General features: G+C 42.1%; 1 protein-coding gene across 2 annotated transcripts in view; it reads left to right on the top strand.

The window, feature by feature from the left end:
* ADAMTS18 (ADAM metallopeptidase with thrombospondin type 1 motif 18) overlaps positions 1 to 19,497 on the top strand; it is a 135,929-nt gene that overhangs the window by 41,940 nt on the left and 74,492 nt on the right. For both annotated transcript variants that reach the window (XM_055305617.1, XM_055305616.1), the window contains exon 4: positions 17,764 to 18,046. In XM_055305617.1, coding sequence (XP_055161592.1) covers positions 17,764 to 18,046 — 283 coding nt within the window. The remainder of the gene's footprint in view (positions 1 to 17,763; positions 18,047 to 19,497) is intronic.

Raw genomic sequence — 19,497 nt, 5'->3', positions numbered from 1 at the left:
GAAGCAGCAAATGAAATAGGCCAGCCAGGCACTCACTATGTGTCAGACACTATTTTAAGTGGTTTATATATATTAGTGTCTTTAATGCTCAGAGCAAGCCTATAACCTTCATTTATCCTCAGGAAACTGAGGCCCAGAGGGTCAAGGAACTCAGCCAAGGTCACAAGTCTTAGAAGTAGCGGCGGCCGAAATTGAATGCAAGCGTTTGGGTTCAGGCTGTGGCATGATCAGACTGTGGCCCACAGTGTTTTTGATTATATGGTCAGGGAAGAGTTTCCTGAGAAGGTAAATCCAGCCTTGCTGAGAGCTGGGGGTTTCTCCTCCTGGAGAAAGTCAGAAACAGGTTTGGCAAGTTGAAAGAACTGCAGGAAGACCAGCCCTGCTTAGGAAGGTGGAAAGGGTAGGGAGTGGGGGTAGGGGTCATGGGGAGAGAAAAAGCCAGAGAGACTAGAAGAGCCAGTCAGGTACTTTCTTTCTCACTCCTGCTGGGCAGGTGAATCCACGGCACCCAAATGAGGGCCGAAGTCATCAAGTACATCAACTACTGGATAGAAAACGTACCATTTTACTCATAGTCTTGGTCGTTGATGGATAAAAGTAAGATATTGGCTGTCTTCTCAGTTCCCATGTTATCTTAGCAATGGTCAGAGAACCAAATGAAACCTTTTTTTGGCGGAAGTTAAAGAACTCAACATCTTGCTGTTGATTTTCTCAGTGTGATCATGGTAAACCACTAATACGCAGCGTGCAATCTCTACTTAAAGGAGAGACAGGACAACAGAAACAGTTCACTCCAAAATGCTTTATTTAAAAGAGTGGGTATGTGGCCCGAGCAGCTGGGTTGTGACAGAGAACCTTTGTGTCTAAACTCTTTTTGTGTGTGTGTGTGTGTGTCTAAACTCTTGAAGAGTGCATTTTAAGATTGCTTCCAAGAACTAGCTGTCGATTTTTATTAGTAATCTGGAAGCCTACACAGACTTGGTTTATTGAAATACAACTTATCCTAGGACAAGGGTGGCTCGAGCCATCTGACACTGTGAACAACTTCGTAAACTGATCCATGACCCATGACAGACTAATATGTAACTGTTGATATCAGATGGAAGTGACCCAATGTTTGGCAAGAAAGCTACTTCTCATCTTCCTGCCACACGGTGCTTGTAACAGGAAGAGAACTTGCACAACAGTTGGATGAGCCAAGGAAATCTATGCGAGCATAAAGAAAACCTTGGAAATCACTGCACACATTCAATTAATCCCTCAGTTTTATGTTAACGAGTTAACAGCATATGTGTTTGTCTAACATCCTGTCTTATTTGTGTCTTTCTGAAGCCAAATCTGGATGGAGGATATTAGTTTAATTTAATGCAAAAGGTCATTTGCTATTTTTGCCTCCAGGCTCCCCTCCTCCATCCCCAGCATCTGTTTGGAGTAGTAATCTGGATACTACAGAAGGCAAGTTTGGTTCACAGAGCAGAAATGTTTACCCATTGCAGGCTTCTGTAGTTTGTTTCTGCATGGAGGCACCAAGTATTTGCAAACTCCCAGACTTCACAAGGTAAATAAACTATGCTGCTTTTCCACCCTTCCAAGAAAACTGTGTTTATCTACCTGCCTCATGCAAACAGCGCCACTCGTTGATCTCTTGGTGACTGTCACCAACCAGTGTACTTCTTCAACCGTTTCCTGATAGAATCCCAAATGATGCTATACAAAAATAGAATTCTGTGTTATTCTCATTTGTACAGTTCAGGAAACTGAGGCAAAGGTAGGGAATGCAAATGGTGCAAAGTTGCAAAGATTTTAAGGTGTGGATTCAGAACTTGCATCTACATCCAGACTCAAACTCCCAGTTTTTCTTTTTTTTCCCTTTGCTCACTATAGACTCTCCATTCATAATCAGATCCTTTTTCCTTAACAATTACTTCTGTGTGCGACACATATGTAGAGTTGGCATTGTGCTGGATGATCTGGCAGTTACAAAAAAAAGGACAAATGCCTTGGATGATGAGACATGATTCTTACATAAGCAGTGCATCAAAGATAGGGCTGAATTAAGGCAGAGGTCTCTAAGCCAAACGTCCACAGGCACAAGACTGGTCATGTAATGAGAGACGTGGGACAGTGGGGAAGGATGCAGACTGTGAGAGCATATCCACCATGCTTAGGGGATTAGCCACTTCTTAGCTGCTGTCCAGTAGCCCTATATGAAAAACAGAATTCCTGACTTCTCTTGAAAAATTGGATGAAATGACATTAACACAGAGTTGAAAACCCAGCCTAACTGAGGAGGGGGTTACATCAGCAAGAAGGTGGACAAGTTTCCAGTGCTTGTCCCCTTGTAGAAGCATCAGTTTGAATAACTGGCCATGAGTGAAAATGCCTTTACGATAGTGCAGCTAAATGAATTAAAGGCTTGAGAAAAAGACTGGAAACTGTAAAACTCTGTTAGAACACAAAAATTCAACTGAATAAATTTTAAAGATCTTCTTGGCTTTGTTCCATGATTTGGGAATTAAGGCAGCAACCCATCTAGTGGATAGAAAGGAGCTCCAAGAAGCTGTGCAAAATGGAAGAGTTTTATAGGCAGAAGGGAGTAGGATAAGAAAGTTATATTGGCAAAATGCGGATTGATTGTGGCAAGACCACCATCCTTGAGGGGAAAGCAGGGGTCTTTCAGGAAGATTATGTCCTTGGTACTGACTAGGTAATTTCTGATTGACTCATTTAGGGTTTCATTCCTGAAGAGACAGAAACTGTAATTAAGTATTAGGTCTGGGTTTGGGGACATGGGGTTTAGCATAAGTGATTCTATTTGGGGGCCTATTGTCTCTTTCTTAACAACTACTGGAAGGGAATGTAGGGAAAATGTTTTTTGACATTGGTCTGACGAATGAATCTTTGGATATGACCCCAAAGATGCAGACAACAAAAGCAAATATAGGCTAATAGAATTGCATCAAACTGAAAAGCTTCCATGCAACAACGGAAACCATAAACAAAGTATAGAGACAACTTTTGGAATGAGAAAAAATTTGCAATGTATATCTGTATATCTGGTAAGTGGTTAATATCCAAAATATATAAGGAGTTCCAGTGACCCAACAGCAAGAAAACAAATATCCAGATTTAAAAAATAGGCAAAGGCAACTGACCTGACCTGAGCAGACAGGCAGATGGCCAACTGGTATATGTAAAAATGCAGATCAAAACTACAATGAGGTATCACCTCACACCTATTAGAATGGATTTTATCAAAAAGACAAGATAACCGGTATTGGCAAAGACATGGAGAAAAGAACCCTTGTACTGTTAGTGAGAGTATATAGTCATTATGGAAAACAGTATGGAGGTCTCTTAAACAAAAATAGAACTATCATATGATCCAGCAATTCCACTTCTGGATATATACCTAAAGGGAGTGAAATTAAGATCTCAAGGGGATATCTGCACTCCCATATTCATTGCAGCATTATTCACAATAGCCAAGATATGAGACCAACCTAAGTGCCCATCAGTGGAAGAGCAGATAAAATGTGGTTTACATGTACAATAGAACATTACTCAGCCTAAAAAAGGCTGTCATTTGTAACAACATGGGTGAACTGGGTGGACATTATGCTAAGTGAAACAAGCCAAGCAGAGGAAGACAAATACTTCCTATGTGTGGAATCTACAAAAGTTGACCTGTAGAATCAGAGAGTAGAAGGGTGATTGCCCTGGACTAAGGGTGGAGGAAATGGAGAGATGTTGGTTAAAGGGTTCAAACTTTCAGTTATGCAAGATGAATACGTTCCAGAGATCTAATGTATTACATGAAAACTGTAGCTAATAATACTGTGTTGTATACTTGAAATTTGCTAAGGGAGTAGACCTTACAGTTTTCAACACACATACAAAATAGATAACTTTGCGAGGGGATGGATATGTTAATTAGTTTGATTGTGGCAATCGTTTCACAATGTATATGTCTGTCAAAATATTACATTATACAGCTTAAATATATATATAATTTTTATTTGTCAATTATACCACAATACAGCTGCAAAAAACCCCACCAAGAGCCAGGCAGGGTCTGTGGACTTCAGTTTCTAGTATCTGTTCTAGAAGATTGGTTTTCAAATCTGAACTCTGAGGGTCCGACGGGGGAGCTGCATCCTTAAGCTTGGTGTTGAGACTGGTCAAAGACAGGCTCTAATGCCTGTAACTGGGCTCTGATGTTACAAAGCGCCATCAACAAACATTTTTGTTGCTACACGTGTACTAGGCTTTCAGATAGGTTGCTGCCTGTACAGAGTTTGTACGTTGCATCACAGTAAGTTACCTACATATCATCCCAATTGATAAAAAGAATAGAATTCCAGATGTGGAAAGGGCCTTAAATGATCGAGTCTAACCTCTTTGTTAAGTAGATGAGAAAACTGAACAGGAGGCAGAAATGATCCGCTGCTGATCGGTTGCAAGGCTTTGGGCAATGCCTTTGTTCTCTCTGGATCCCATCTCCTTTCTCTGTAAAATCGGAGGATGAAGTACACAATTGCTAACATCCCATAATCCTACGATTATTTTCCTTGGTTTTACCTTAAGGCAGGGGGTGAGGAAGGGCAGGAGAAGATAAATAACTGAAGAAAATTGGGACCAGCCGTTTTCAACATGGTGTTCATCTCTAGCTCTTCCACACACACTACCCCTGGGAGAGCTCGGGAAGTCCAGTGAGCCACCCAGCCACTCGGTGCAGCTACCCAATGAGTAGATGCCACGTGGCATACTTCATCACATCTCTGACAGCTGGTTACTGGCTTGGCTTCCAGCTCCAGCTGTCTGTGAAACAAATGAATGTTGTCAGTTCCAAGGGAGGCAGGGCAAGGTGGGGTGGAGAGCTTGACATAACCCATCACCACTGCAGAAACAAGTAAAAACATATGTCTTCCTGATGCCGTGCATCCGTGGGCAGCAGCGTTGGGAACAGAGCAGCATCATTTATTCCAAAAAAGCGATTTGCACTATCGTGCAAATACAGCAGACACTATTTGTGCTGCTCCAGCTGAGTCACGGGGCCCATGTCAATTGTTCCTTCTAGGAAAATCACTACTTTCGGCAAACATGTATTAGACATCAGCTACCATATTTCCTACTCTCTAAACTCAGAACCAAGTAAAATTGGATAGTGAGAATTTAAGCAGTGGGAGATACCAATAATCTATTGATTATTGACTTTCAGGTAGCCAGGGGTTAGAGTTTGGATATAGTACTTTTATGAAAATATTTATCTGGATTAATTTGATATTGAGAGTGTAGGTTTCAATACCTGAATACCTATAGCTGGAACGCTTAGGCTCTTTGAGATAGCAATCTGAAGCAATGATAGTATAACAAGTTGAAAAACTGGATGTTACCTAATATGTAATGTTTAAATTTTCTAGTCTAAGTTTTTGGCATATTTCAAAAATGGCAGGCAGATTATATAGTGTCAAATTAGCATATCCTTCACTGTTACAGGAGGCAGAGTCCTTACAACTTGGGTCCAGCCATTTTTCTATAACATAGATGGATTCTTCTGGCTTGACCTTCAAAACCCTCAGCTGTTTCTCACTGTACAAGAGTTTGATACCATCCTCAGAGGTGGTCTGACTTTACACTCCCATGGAATTTTGTATATTCCTCCATTCCTTCAACATGATTGACTGTCATGCCAATGCCATCTGAGTTCCAAGAGCATAAAGTCAAAATACAGTATCTGTACTTGCAGGGATTTTACATTACAAAAAAAGTTATATAGCTCCCTTTGATAAGCACTGTGGTAATGTACATGATGATAAAGAAGCCTATAAGAGAAGCTTGTAAATCATAATGATGAATCAGGAAAGAATATAATATATCTGATTAATTGGTTATGTGTTTGTCTCCCAAAAAAGAAGCATGCTTAAGTACAAGCATCAACATCTCGCCTATTTTTGGATCTCTCCTAGTACCAGGCATGTTGCCTCATTCCTTCTTCATTAATTCTACAAATATTTACTGAGCACCTACCATGTGCCAGAGATGAGCAAGAGAAACACAAGCACCAGGCTTTATGGAGCTAATAGAAGCAACAGACAACAAACACAAACCAAACAACTACAGGATAGACCATCAAGTAACGATAAGGGCTCTACAGAAAAATTAAGCTGACTGAGATGGAGGATGACAATATTTGCTTTGTTTCATAGGGTGGCTTGAAAAGGTGACCTTTGGGCAAAACAAAGTGAGGCATCTAGGGACAGAGCCATCTAGATGCAGGAAACAGTAATCACAAAAGTCCAGGATGGGAGGTTGGCTGTCCTGTTGATGGAGCCAGTGTATCTAGAGTTTAGCCACAAAGGGTTGAAGATGGTTAGAAAGGCTACTGGGGGCTGGAATTGGATTAGAGTGGACTTAAACGTGGTTTGAAATTCATATTTCTTGGTTTGGCACTCATCTTGTAATAATAGAGCATAAATGTGACCTGTTTTTAAGTGATACTTTAGAAAAATAACTTTGGAACGAGAGAGGATAGAGCTTGCCAACAAGGAGACAAGATAGGAGCCCCCCCCCCACTTTATTCTAGGCCCTTGGTGATATGTGGCCAAACTGAAAAGAGAGTATGGGGCCGGACAGGGTTAGGAGCTCAAGAGATCAACTATGTGTTGAGATTTGTCAACATTGTTAACCACATAATGCTACATTCCATAGGACGTTGTTGGAGGAAATGAGGATTGGAGGTTGGAAGTGTAAATTTGGATTCTGAGATTGACATAAAAAACACAACTTCATTGGATATGAGTTATGACCATTTCCTCTCAGACATTAGCATGCCCCTCCCTCCAGAGGATGCTGACATGACACGTCGAGAAGGAAGACTGTTTATTAGCAGACACAGCACCAAAGGCTGGAATGATCTAGAGGGAGAGGCTGGCTGCACGGTCCCCTGCAAAATAGGCAGAGTCTGGTTTCTATTAAATCCAGACCTGCCAGCTATCTCCACTTGGTCCCTCACAATTAGCCAACAGCCATTATGGTAGTCATGTGTTTTCCAAATGACATCCTTCCTTAAGCTTCCTTTGAAATGATCTGATTCTCAAGAGACTGGAGCAAAGAGGATCATGCAACACAAGGCTGTCAAATGGCTCCCTCCTTGGTCTTCCCCAGATGAGAAAGTCTTCATGACCAAACTGCCTATAGGGGTCATGGAGCTCTGATATCTGTTCTTGTTGATTGTGGAGGCATATTTAGCTTTCTGAGGAGCTGAGAAGATGTGGTTTTTCTCTTCCCTTATTATTCTGTGTATATCTCTCCCAAAGATGTGTGAAGTGCCCCTGACATGCAGGACATGCTGTGGTGGTTGCAAAGCAGAGTGTCCCAGCCCTGCCCTGAAAGTATGTGCCATACACTAGAAGGGAGGAAACCAGAGCACTGCAGAATGAAATCTGAAGCAGATTAGTAATGTCCAGTAAGGCCGCATTCCAGAGAGCAGTTGAGCCGATTATCTTTAGATCCATGGAGAAGCTTTTTCAGTGACTGTTGAACGTCCACCCCTGCCACCCCTTTGGTGTGAAGCCAAAGGGGAAGCCAAAAGGATGACTGATTTTAGTGCCACTTGACCTCAGCCTTCATTTCTGGAGATCCAAGTTCATGGGTATTCCTCTATGTCCTTTGGATCCATCAGCGTGGCAGCAAAAGGTCGTTGCCAGGAGGTTAGGACCTACATGAAACAAACTCAGAAGTATTAGTTCCTCAGGAACTAAATAACTTTGTTATTTGGGCTGCTGCCCTCTTCCCCCAAAAAGTCATGTCCTCTCTGGAACCTTTCTTTTTTCCAACTTTATTGAGGTATAATAAATAAAATTGTAAGTTATTTGAAGCATATAACATGATGATTTGATACACATATACAGTCCCTCCCACTGAGTTAGTTAACATATCAAACACCTCACATAAACATTCATTTTTGTGAAAACATTTGAGCTCTACTCTTTGTAGATTTCTTTTTTTTTTAAGATTTTATTATTTATTTATTCATGAGAGACACAGAAAGAGAGAGAGGCAGAGACACTGGCAGAGGGAGAAGCAGGCTCCATGCAGGGAGCCCAACGTGGGACTTGATCCCGGGTCTCCAGGATCACTTCGCCTGGGACGAAGGCGGCACTAAACTGCTGAGCCACCCAGGCCTCCCTCTTTGTAGATTTCAATTAAACAATACAGTGTTTCTGGAACTTTCCCTGAATCCTAAAAAGGTGTGTGTTTAAGAGTGAGCAGAAGCTGTGTGGTCAGAGATCCCTGAGATACAGAGAGGTTAATAAAAGTACCTATCAAACTGAGCTGACAGGTGGGATTTTGCAGGCAGATTGCCTTGTACAGTGTCTGGTACATAGGAGATGATGAATTATTCCTCCAGGTGGAGCAACAAAAGAAGGGGGAGAGGGAGAGAAGGAAAGAAATTCCTCTACCTGTATGTATATATGTATATGTACACATACTCATACATACAATGGAATACTACTCAGCCATCAGAAAGGATGAATCCCCACCATTTGCTTCAACGTGGATGGAACTGGAGGGTATTATGCTGAGTGAAGTAAGTCAATCAAAGGAGGACAATCATCATATGGTTTCACTTATACGGAGACTATAAGAAATAATGTAAGGGATTATAAGGAAATGGAGGGGAACTGAGTGGGAAAAATTAGAGAGGGAGACAAACCATGAGATAGACTCCTAACTCTGGGAAATGAACAAGGGGTGGTGGAAAGGGGAGGTGGGCGGGGGGTTGGAGTGACTGGGTGACGGGCACTGAGGAGGGCACTTGATGGGATGAACACTGGGTGTTATATGTTGGCAAATCAAACTTCGATAAAAACAAATAAATTAAGAAAAAATTTCCTCAACATCTATTGATCGTGATTAACCACTTGGATTAATAAATAAATGTTGAAACATAGATGCTTTATAAGACTGCTTCTAAAAATTGTGTGCATTTAGGAGCATGTGTGCATTTAATTTTTTGAAATTAATACTAAAATTTAGACAATAGGTCATGGTAAACTGTCAACCATTTTGGTATTAGTACAGTGTTTGGGGGAAAAAAGAGCTTTTTTGGGGGTCTGTGCCCTTCTGAGAATGGGCACAGGCATAAATTGGAACAGAATGGGCTTATATCTCCCAACCTCATGTTGCATCGGGAACTGCTATGCTCTGGTCTCATGAGGTTTGGGCTGTTGAAGTCATTAAGTGTTTATTTCAACAGACATATTTTTAATTAGCCAAATAAATAGGTTTCATCAATATGTTCTTAATATCTTTGAAGAGCTGCTAGTATTGCATCTTTTATACCAGTACAGACGGTTATACTTCAAGCACTCTGAGGAAAGAGTCGATTCATCTTTGTGTCAGTAGCTTAAACCATTGCACATGGTCAAAGCCATGTTAGTTAATATTGTCTTGGAGCCAAATTTGGTTAGTGTAAGTGAAAGCAAAGGATAATTCATTTTCCGCCTACTGGAGTATAGGAAGAAGTAGCCCAACATCCCAGGCTAGGGAGGAGGAAAAAAGCCAGGCCATTTTAAGAACTTCTGAAGAAAGATTATTTTAGACTGTTTTTCTAATCTATCCTTATCAGTATGACTCAGAAAACCGTAGAGACTGCCAGTACCTGGAGACTCTACTTGCCTAGTGGAGGTCAGGGGTCACCGGGAGAACTGGGCTTTGCCCAGTGATGCACTAGTGTGTGCCGCAGGTGGGATGCTTGGTGAGCATCTGTAATAATCTACCATAATCTCCAGGAAGTCAGCTCCAGTTTTTTTTCTCCCTGCAGTAACCTTCCATTTATTCCCATCAAAGTATCCTTTTCCCCATGATGCTGCTTTTTTTTTTTTCTTCAGTAGAGGGCAGGTGGATAAGAGTAGGTCTTCAGAATGGACCAAGTCTGGGTTTCACATTTAACCTGTGAACATGCAGATGAGAAGTTAATAGGTCCAAAAAGTGTCATTGAAGAGGAGCAGCCTAACAATTCCCCCTCTACGTGTCATTTGTCTTTCCCATCCCCATCAAAAGAAAACAATAAACAAGTTAAAAACTAAAACCTGAAACCTTTGGATTAAACAGATCTCCAAGGTAGAAAAACTCATGATTTCTCCTCTGTCTTTAAATATCTTCAGTTATATTTGTGAGAATGTCATTAATGTGTCTCATCACCTCTTAAAGCCTTGTGTAGTCTTTCAACTATTTTCTCAATAAACACAATACTTAGGCCACCTCCCAGAATTTCAGGTCCAATTGAAGGGGAAGATTATTATAGCAACATATTACTAGAAAGCAGGATGACTTCTCTGCTTTGTCCCCTCAAATAATCAAACGGAATAATGATAACAATAAACATTACTGGATGTTTCTCAGTGCCAAGTGCTCTTCTTAACACTTCAGAAGCATTAACTCATCTAATCTTCTAAAAATCCTCTAAGGGAAGTGCTATTATTATTATTTCCACTTTACAAATCAGGGACCGGAGTATCTGAGAGTTTTGTAAATTTCTTCAGGGCTAAGGGAAAGGAAGAACGAGTCACTTAACCATTACGGAATGTAAAAATTCTGTGGCTCTGCATCTTGGCCCCTTCTCTTGCCAGGCAATTTGGAGATACTGGTAGTATCTGAAGAAATTTGCACTGAGTGGGCTTTTCAGTTTTCTTGAAGGAAGATTACTATGTATATAAATCTGGAAAGCCTAAATGCCCTTCTACATCATATTTGTATTGTGAGTCTAGTTGATGATAATATTGCTATCAGTGAATGGATGGGAAATACCAGATTTTTGTTGACATGTGTATTTTTGTTTTTTTCTCCCAAAATGGAAGATTTTCTTCCCCTTGACAGTAATAGGGCATCCCAAATGTTTTTTTCCCCAAAAGGCACGTCCACGTGTGCGGGCCTGTCCAAGTTGTCTGTTAAACCACTTCTACATGTATAGATGCAGATGGTAAAAAATTCTATGTCAGTGTCTTAGAATTGTGTGCTTTGTAGAGAACTGAAGATGTTACCAGCATCTGTATGCTCTCGGCATGATGTCATATTTTGTCTCCTCAGCCTGACCATTGATCAAGATAGTCTACTTGTTCTCATCTGGAACCTGGTGAATCATTTGTCTTTAATCTCAAGCTTCTTACTTCCTTTTTTAAAGTCACTATGGAAAAAAAAATAAAGTCACTATGGTGCTGTGTTTTATGTTTAGATTTACTGAGCAGTTGACAACTTAGCACACTGCTTGATAAATAAATATTCACTTATTTGATCAGTGAGAAAACCCAAGTTAGAGATATTTTTATTACCACTTCACAGATGGTGTAAAAAGGCAACCAGAAGTTCAGAATGCTTAAGCCCAGCGAGTGAGCAATGGAGCTTCAAGTGTACCTGTAAAATGTTTACTTTTTGTTTGTCTGTTTTTTTTAAAGATTTTAAAATTTATTTTAGAGAGAATAGGGGAAGAGCAAAGGGGGGAGAGAGAGAGAATCTCAAGCAGACTCCCTGCTGAGCACAGAGCCCATAGGTGGGGCTCAATCCCATGACCCCAAGATCATGAGCTGAGCTGAGCTGAAATCAGGAGTCAGATGCTCAACCGACTGAGCACTCAGGCACCCCTAAACTGGTGTCTGTGTGTTGAGCATTTCCTTTATTTCATTGTCTTTGTGCCATTACATTTTAGCTTAATTCTTGTCACTTCTTCGCACAATTCTAAATCCCTAGTCCTTTGCTTCTTTGATGGTCCCTTTCTCTCCTCCTCCAGCCCCTGGACTGTGGACTCCTGTTTCATATTGACTATGCTTCCTTAAGCTTTTTGCTCACTCTAAACTGATATTTCCTTTTGGGGCATCCTTGTACATGCTGGGCAACAAATGAGTTAGTTATCCTTTAGTCCTGTTGTTTGGACAAAATAGTTGTTTTTTTTTTTTTTTTTTAAAAAAAGAATGTGACAGCTTGACTGAAGTTTCAGTATTTTTTGGGTCACTATTGTTAACAATGGGTTAAAAATTTTAAAATGAAAAATAAATTGATTTTTCTTAATCACAAATATATATCTTTGCCAATATTTTCCCAGCCAGCCTCATGGGGGCTACTTTGTTGTTTTATTAGCCTTCCCTAAGAAGAGCAATAGAATGTTAAGACCGCCCATGGGGGTTCTTTTTTTATTATTATTACTTCAGGACCTTTCTTTAAGATAGATCATCTCACTTTTAGCAAACATCATTAATCCATTGAATCCATTTCTGATTATTTAATAGGTATGAGTGCTGGGATACAGGTCACTTAAGACAAGGACCTTGTCTTTTCTCGAATCTGCAGTCTCCCTTTTTTCATTAAGTTTAAAGCCTTTGATAGAACTTAAATATGACCTAGAGGGGTGGGTGTCTTAAAGAGCAATTTCCTGAAGTATGATTTATACCCTACCTGAATCCTTAGTGTATTATTTGGCCACTGACATCCAAAGTAGGAAACAACTGCTAACAAAATATATTGTCTTATAGTATCTCCATTCTTAAAGTATAAAGTGGCCAACTATCACTGCATAGAACATTGACTCTTGGTCTTTATCCCTAGCAGTTAAATTTGTAACTGGGTTTCTAGATCTTTGAAACTAGAAAAGGTTGACATGTAATGTGGGAACAATATTCAGTCCAAAAGGGGACACCGCCGGGCCTTTATCTCTGGCTTCTTCTGTCTTCTGAGAGAGAGGAGTCCCTAGTTTAGGGAGTTGGGGGCAGCTCTGAGTGTGTCATGCTAGCCTCCCCAGGGACTTGAGGCCTTTCCTGTCCTTCCCAGACCTAGAGGATGCCTCAGTGCATCCTCAGGCTCCATTCCCTTCTGGTAGGCCACTGGGTCTCTGTTCCCTCCTGTCTACCCTCATTTCCTGCATGAGCCAGGAAAGGGCTCTGATCTTCCAGAAATGCCCATCCTCAGGAAAGCCTCCCATGTTCTCCCACACTCCTCACCCTTTTCCCTCATCTTGTTTTCTCTCCTAGAACCCTTTTTTTCTTCATATTTTGCCCAAAGGAATATTTCATACCCATTTGTGATCTTGTCTTATCCCCACTCCCCCATTTAACTGGAAGTCCCATGAGACCACGGCTCCATCTTGCTCACCACTGTTGGAGTCAGAACATTGCGTGTGTTCAGCAACTCAAGATGCTTCACACATTCCGCAAATAAACAGATGGCTCCTTTTGGAGGTGCTGGGTTTGGATTTTTTAACCATAAAATGTATTTATTTGGTCAGACTCCAATGTTTTCTGTCAAACCCAATCCAAAAAAGAATATATTTCTTCCTTAATAGCTAGTGCTGCAAAATTCTTGTTTCATTTTGAAGAATTATTCTAGATTTTTGTCCTTGTCACTCTTGAACTGAAAAAGAGAGGATCATGTGGCCTCAGTGTTTGTCCCAATATGGGAAGACAATTCTTATTTTTTTAGTGCTTTCTCAACACAGAAGCTTTCACTGTGCCTTTGAGTTGCCTTAAGGTGCTCAGGAAACAGGGAGAATAGAGAAAAAGCTTCCCAACCGGTTGGTCCAGTTAAGACACTTAAGTGGCTTAAGCCTTTGATATTAGTTTAACCAAGTTAGGAAGTTAGTAAGGCAGGAGGGCTTTCATGGATAAATCATTGCTCCCACCCCCAACCCCCACCTTAACTGTTCACTCTGCTGGGGACTGTAAATGGTGTCCTTTGTCTTCAGGCATGTAGAAGAAAGAGGTGGGGGCACTGGAAGGCCAGGGTTTACCTAGGAGGGACCCAGGTCTTCCTGTGCTTCCAGCTGAGATTTCTTCACAGGGTGGTCATGAAGTTTAAATAAAGCATCCCATGGAGTGTTCCAGGCTTCACAGCTCGACTTCAGAAAGAGTGCCTGGATTTTATGTATTGGACCTGTCGCTTCCCACCTCCAGTGTCCTCCGCTGTGGAGGGAGTGGGTGCTGGCACATCCCCTCACGCCTCCGGTCAGAGATTCTTTCATTCACTCACTCCACAAACATTTATAGACTAATAAACAAATGTTGATTGGCTGATAACATGTGACACACAGCAGGGATGCCAGTGTGGCTTCTGCTGTCACAGAGAATTATGTTAAAATTACATGTCCCTGGTGGTGGGGAGAGGATGGCATTTTGTTTGCTTCTGTCGTTGTAGAGAGACATGAGCAAAGAACTGTGGCCTCAGAGAATTTGGAAGTGGGGAATGGGGGGAAGCGGGGCCATGAGTGAATTTTCTTTGAGGGGAAGGTGACAAAGTGGTGAGCACCAGAAAGCCAAGCAAGTCTATGGGAGCAGGAGATCATAGGTCAAAGAAAAAGTGTGCAAGAGTTTGTGAGGGAGGGAAAAATAATTTTCCCTCTACCCTACTAAGTTCTTGGCTCACCCCCCTGTAATAGAAGACAGATCAACAGGAAAAAACAAAGCTGATTAATAACATGGGAGGGACCCAGGAGAACTTTGGTATCTCTCCAAAAGGGCACAAGACACCATCCTAAATACGATCTAGATAAGATGTTGAGAGGGACAGTTAGGGGAACTAATCAGGCCCAGTGCAGTCAGCAAGAGTGTGATTGTTATGCAGAGTTAAGTCCACACCTCTGTTGAGTAGTGTCTCCAGACCTTTGGTCATCCCCCTACTCCTGGTACACAGAGGGAGACACTCTTATAAAGGGAGATTTCCTTTATAAACATAACTGTCTCCTACAGAAAGATAACTTCTCGGGGCATCTGGGTGGCCCAGTTGGTTAAGCCTCTGCTTTCAGCTCAGGTCATGATCCCGGAGTCCTGGGATCCAGCCCTACATTATTGGGCTTCTTGTCCCACAGGGACCCCGCTTCTCTCTTTCCCTCTGCCTGCCACTCTGCCTATTTGTGCGCGCGCACCTGCGTGTGCTCTCTCTCTCTCTCTCTCTCTCTCTCTCTTAAGTCTTTAAAAAAAAGGAGGGGGGTAACTTCCCTAGGCTTTCAGAGCTTCTCCTGTATGGGCTGAGTCTTAAAAATAACCAGCTTAAGATAATCCTTGTGCCAAAGAGGCATATTTTGCGGTGGCAAATTCTGCTCACCTTCAAGTAAGAGCACATAGTAGATCTAAGAAGTGAAATGTCTTGTTTTGAATGGTGAGGAGAGAGGGAGAGGGGATGATTAAACCGCCCAGCTCCACCTGGGGCAGGTTATGCAGGGATCTGTGGGCCAAGGAGAAGGGGCTTGGATTTGAGATCAATACCCGAGTGCATGGAATGAGTTGATTATGTTGGACAAAGAGTCTATATGTGAGGAGGCTCACATAGGAGATGGCTTGGGGAGACTAAACAGAAAGTGTCCAAATGAGGAAGGGAAACCCTACCAGCATGGCCCTGGGCTGGGTGGGAAGGGCAGGTTACTCTGAGATCCAGCCTGAAGGTATGATGGACAGGATTCCTAGATTGTGGGATTTTGCTCAACTGAATGTTTATCTTGCCAATCAATTTCTCTTCTCCTGTAATCCTCAGGAGAACATGAATGTGACCTGTTCTGTTGACATGTTGTGTGCCTCTGTTCTTTATGCCAACTTCTAGACAAGGGCTGCTATTGAGGTGCTCAGTGTGAGTTCACCGAGCCAAGCAAAGTATCTGTCTGTTCCCCGGTTCTAGATAATAGGTCAATGCTATAAGTCAACAAGACAGTCTTTCAGAAGGCAGCATCCTTCTGAAGGGGGAGGAAAGTCAAGGCCAAATCACATATTCTGGGACTTTTTAGGAATTTTAGGAATTTTAGGAATGAGAAGCTGAATCCTAACATAGGGCCCAAATTAGGCCTGAGCACAGAGCCCGTCTGCTGCAACCCCTCCACTCCATTGGGTGAGTTAGGTGCCAGCGCCTCCATGTTCCCATAGTAATCTGCTCTCAGCCTGACACCCCCTTGGCGTTTGGTACCATCCTTAAATTTTTAGGTGTCTGGCTCCCCAGCAGAGCACATCCTCTGTTTGTGTAACTCCTACACAGTTGTGTGCCTCGCACCTGATACCCAGTGAGTGTCGATTCAATCGGTGCATCATCCTCACCCACCCAGACTGCTGTAGGTGAGAGTGTATAAAGGGCTCCTACAATGGTTATTCGATCTCCCCTTATAAAGTAGTCAGGGAGGGAAGGATTCCTCCCCTTTTGCTCATGAAGAAGGGGAGGCCTAGAAGACGGGCTCATGAAGCCCTTTGTGCATCAATAGTCCTTGGAGCAGTTCAGAACAAAAGTTCTGATGCATGAATCATGAGGAATAAGATCTGGATTTTGATGGTATGCAGTTCTGCTTGGGAGTGAGGGAGTCTGTGTGTGCCTCTTGGATCCCTGTGTGTTTCTGATGTTCGGCAAAGTTTAAGAGTTGCTGGCCCACATAAGTGCTTCTCGGGCCTTCACAGACATACGAATCGTGTGGGGATCTAAATAAAATGCAGCCTCTGATGCCACAGATCTGGGGTGAGACCTGAGTCTGCATCTCTGACAAGCTCCTGGGTGGGCTGAAGCTGCACACCAACAGACCACACTTGCTATCCCGGGGCCTGGATGTCCAGAAACTTTGGAACCAAACGCAGGAAGAGAGAGGATGGAGATGTGGAAGGGAGAGTGGGATGTGCTCCAGCTGAAATATCAGGTCCAAATGTATACACTTTATGCCACAAACTTGGAAAGCGAAATTGTGATTGGATGGGCTGGCTGAGTCATGGTCACCTCCATGGAGGGGCCCGGGCTGCGCCATCGAGAGACAGATCTGCTAAGTGGAGGAGAGAGAGCGAACAGGGACTTCTACTACCTCCGCTTTGACCTCAGTCTGTGTGTTCTAATTGATGAAATTCTTCTTCCCAGCTTATTTCTTAACTCAGGCTGAAGAGCCAGTGGGTGGGACGCCTGGGTGGCTCAGTAGTTGAGCACCTGCCTTTAATTCAGGGCGTGACCCTGAGGTCCCGGGATCGAGTCCCGCATGGGGCTCCCTGCAGGGAGCGTGCTTCTCCCTCTGCCTGTGTCTCTGCCTCTCTCTCTCTCTCTGTGTCTCATGAATAAATAAATAAATTCTTAAAAAAAAAAAAAGAAACAGCAGACATGAGAAACTCTCTGAAAACCAAGTAGAAGTTACCGTTTTACATTCATGAGGGAAATCTCCATTTTGGGGGTGACTCCCTCTCTGTGCCAGGACCAGGAGGGTGATCAAATCTCTGGCAACTTGTCTGAGCAGAAGGCCAGGACTTAAATCCGCATATCAACCATATCTCTTTTTTCTGTGCTTTTCCTGGTAGCTTGCGTGACTGCCTTTCTCCCACCCCCATCACCTTCAACATCTTCTCACATCTTTAGCTGGAGACAGTATTTATAAGGTGGTGTCTTGGTCCCTTTTGGGGAGTTACTCAGTTTTCCTGGATGACTCCCATCTCTACGAAACATATACATGTTATTATACCTCTGTTTGTTTTTCTCTTGTTAATCTTTTATTACAATGGGGTCTGAGCCAAGAACCTAGGAGGATAAAGGGAAAATTTTTTCCTTCCCTACGATGTCAGTGCTCGCTTTCCTACTTCCTACCTTAACCTCTGTCTTGTCCTCCGTAAAATGGGGATAAAACATGTAACTGCTAATGGTACATAGAAAATACCAGTCAATTACTTAGCGCAGTGCCCGCACCCAGGAAGTGGCCAGGAAACAGTTGTTGAAAATCACCACGTAAGAGGAGGCCTGGAATCGTTCATGTTTTCTGTGTGTTTGGCTTTTTAGTCAGGTCTAATAAGGACACAAAAAAACGAATTCCTCATCTCACCGTTACCTCAGCTGCTGGCCCAGGAACATAACTACAGCGCACCTGCAGGACACCATCCCCACGTACTGTACAAAAGGACGGCCGAGGAGAAGGTCCACCGTTGCCATGGCTACCTGGACTCCAGCGGACGTTCTTCCGGTCACTCCCCAACTCACACTCCCCACACATCTCGGAGTCAAGAAAGAGAGCATCACCACCCAAGGTTGCAAAAGCAGCATTTTTGTGGACGACGCAAGAAATGTATGTAAGGAAACTTTTTCTTATTCTGTTCTCATGCGGGGCCCTCCATAGGCTTTCTTGAGTGTAATTGGGTGTGCTGACTTTGCAGGTTAAAATTGGGGCTACACTGGGCATCCCTTGAAATCAGTCTTGGAGATGGACCAATATTCATCCCTGTCAGGCAAAAACTGGGCGACCAATTCTCAATTCTTCTAGGTTAAACTAGGAAAGATTTTGATATGCTTTTGTTGGTTTTCATTTAGCATCTCCTATGTTTTAGTCTTGGGTCCCCATATTATCTTGGTTTCTGTGCTCATGAGAAAGGTACTGAGTCTTCCAATGATGAGAGAAATCAGAGGTGGATCCTCAGGTGTGGTTGGATGTTTGTTCCTTTTGAGCTCTTGAAGGAGAACTTAACAGGAAATGAAAACATTGGCACCTACATGGAGGTGACACTGAGATAGATACAGGGCCCCTTGGGCATGCTTGGGACCCAGCCATGGCATTCTGCACTTCGTAGACCAGTGGTGTCTAAGAGAAATAAATGTCAGCCCCACAAATAGTTTTAAATGTTCTACTGGCCACATTTATTTTTTAAAAATTAAAGATAGGAAATTAATTTTAATAATATATTTAACCTGATATATTACAAAATATCTCAACATGCCATCACTATACCAAATTATGTATCAGGTTATTTTATATTAAGTTTTGGAAATCTAGTATTTGTTTGACAATTAGAGCACGATTTTAATTTAGACAACAAATTTTCATCAGAAATAATTAATTTGTATTTGAGTTTCATGAAATTGAAGGTTGGAAGTGTAGATTTACATATTCAGGTTCTCCTAAACTCCCTTGTTTTCCAATAAGTGCAGCCAGTATTGCTTTCTTACTTTAAATCAAAATTAATTAAAATTAAAATAAAAAATTCAGTTTCTTCAGTGGCACCAGCCACATTTTAAAGGCTCAGTAGCCATAAGGGTAGGTGAGTGCCTGGTTGGACAGAGCAGCCAAATGGTGGTTCTACCCAAGGAGAAGGGGAATGGATATCCCTGAGCAGTTGATTGGGAGCAACGATGAAATACCATGTTTCTAGCATTTTAATTGGTCTTTGGGGATTTGGGGTGTTAACAAAAATTTCCTCTTTAAGGAACATCTATTTGGCATGGATTTATAATAATAGTGATATTCATAGTGACAGTGATATATATTTGATAGGAGATATCAAAGCTAATATTTAAAGCAGGCGTCAGGTTGGTATTATGGATATTAGACTCCTTTCATTGAGAAACTGAGACTTAGGTCACTTATCAAAGTGGCCAACTTGAGGCTTTATATCTAAACTATATAATTTGATCTTTTAATTTCACTCTATGGAGAGCTATCTTGACTTCACTATTATGACTCTACTAGTTGTTGAAGTATTAAAATAACTCTGTATTAGTATCACATTTCCAAATGCCCTATTG

Source organism: Nyctereutes procyonoides, unplaced genomic scaffold, assembly GCF_905146905.1.
Source record: "Nyctereutes procyonoides isolate TBG_1078 unplaced genomic scaffold, NYPRO_anot_genome, whole genome shotgun sequence".
Lineage (NCBI taxonomy): Eukaryota > Metazoa > Chordata > Mammalia > Carnivora > Canidae > Nyctereutes > Nyctereutes procyonoides.
Note: the sequence above shows the minus strand (reverse complement) of the source record. Positions and strands in the feature narration are given on the sequence as shown.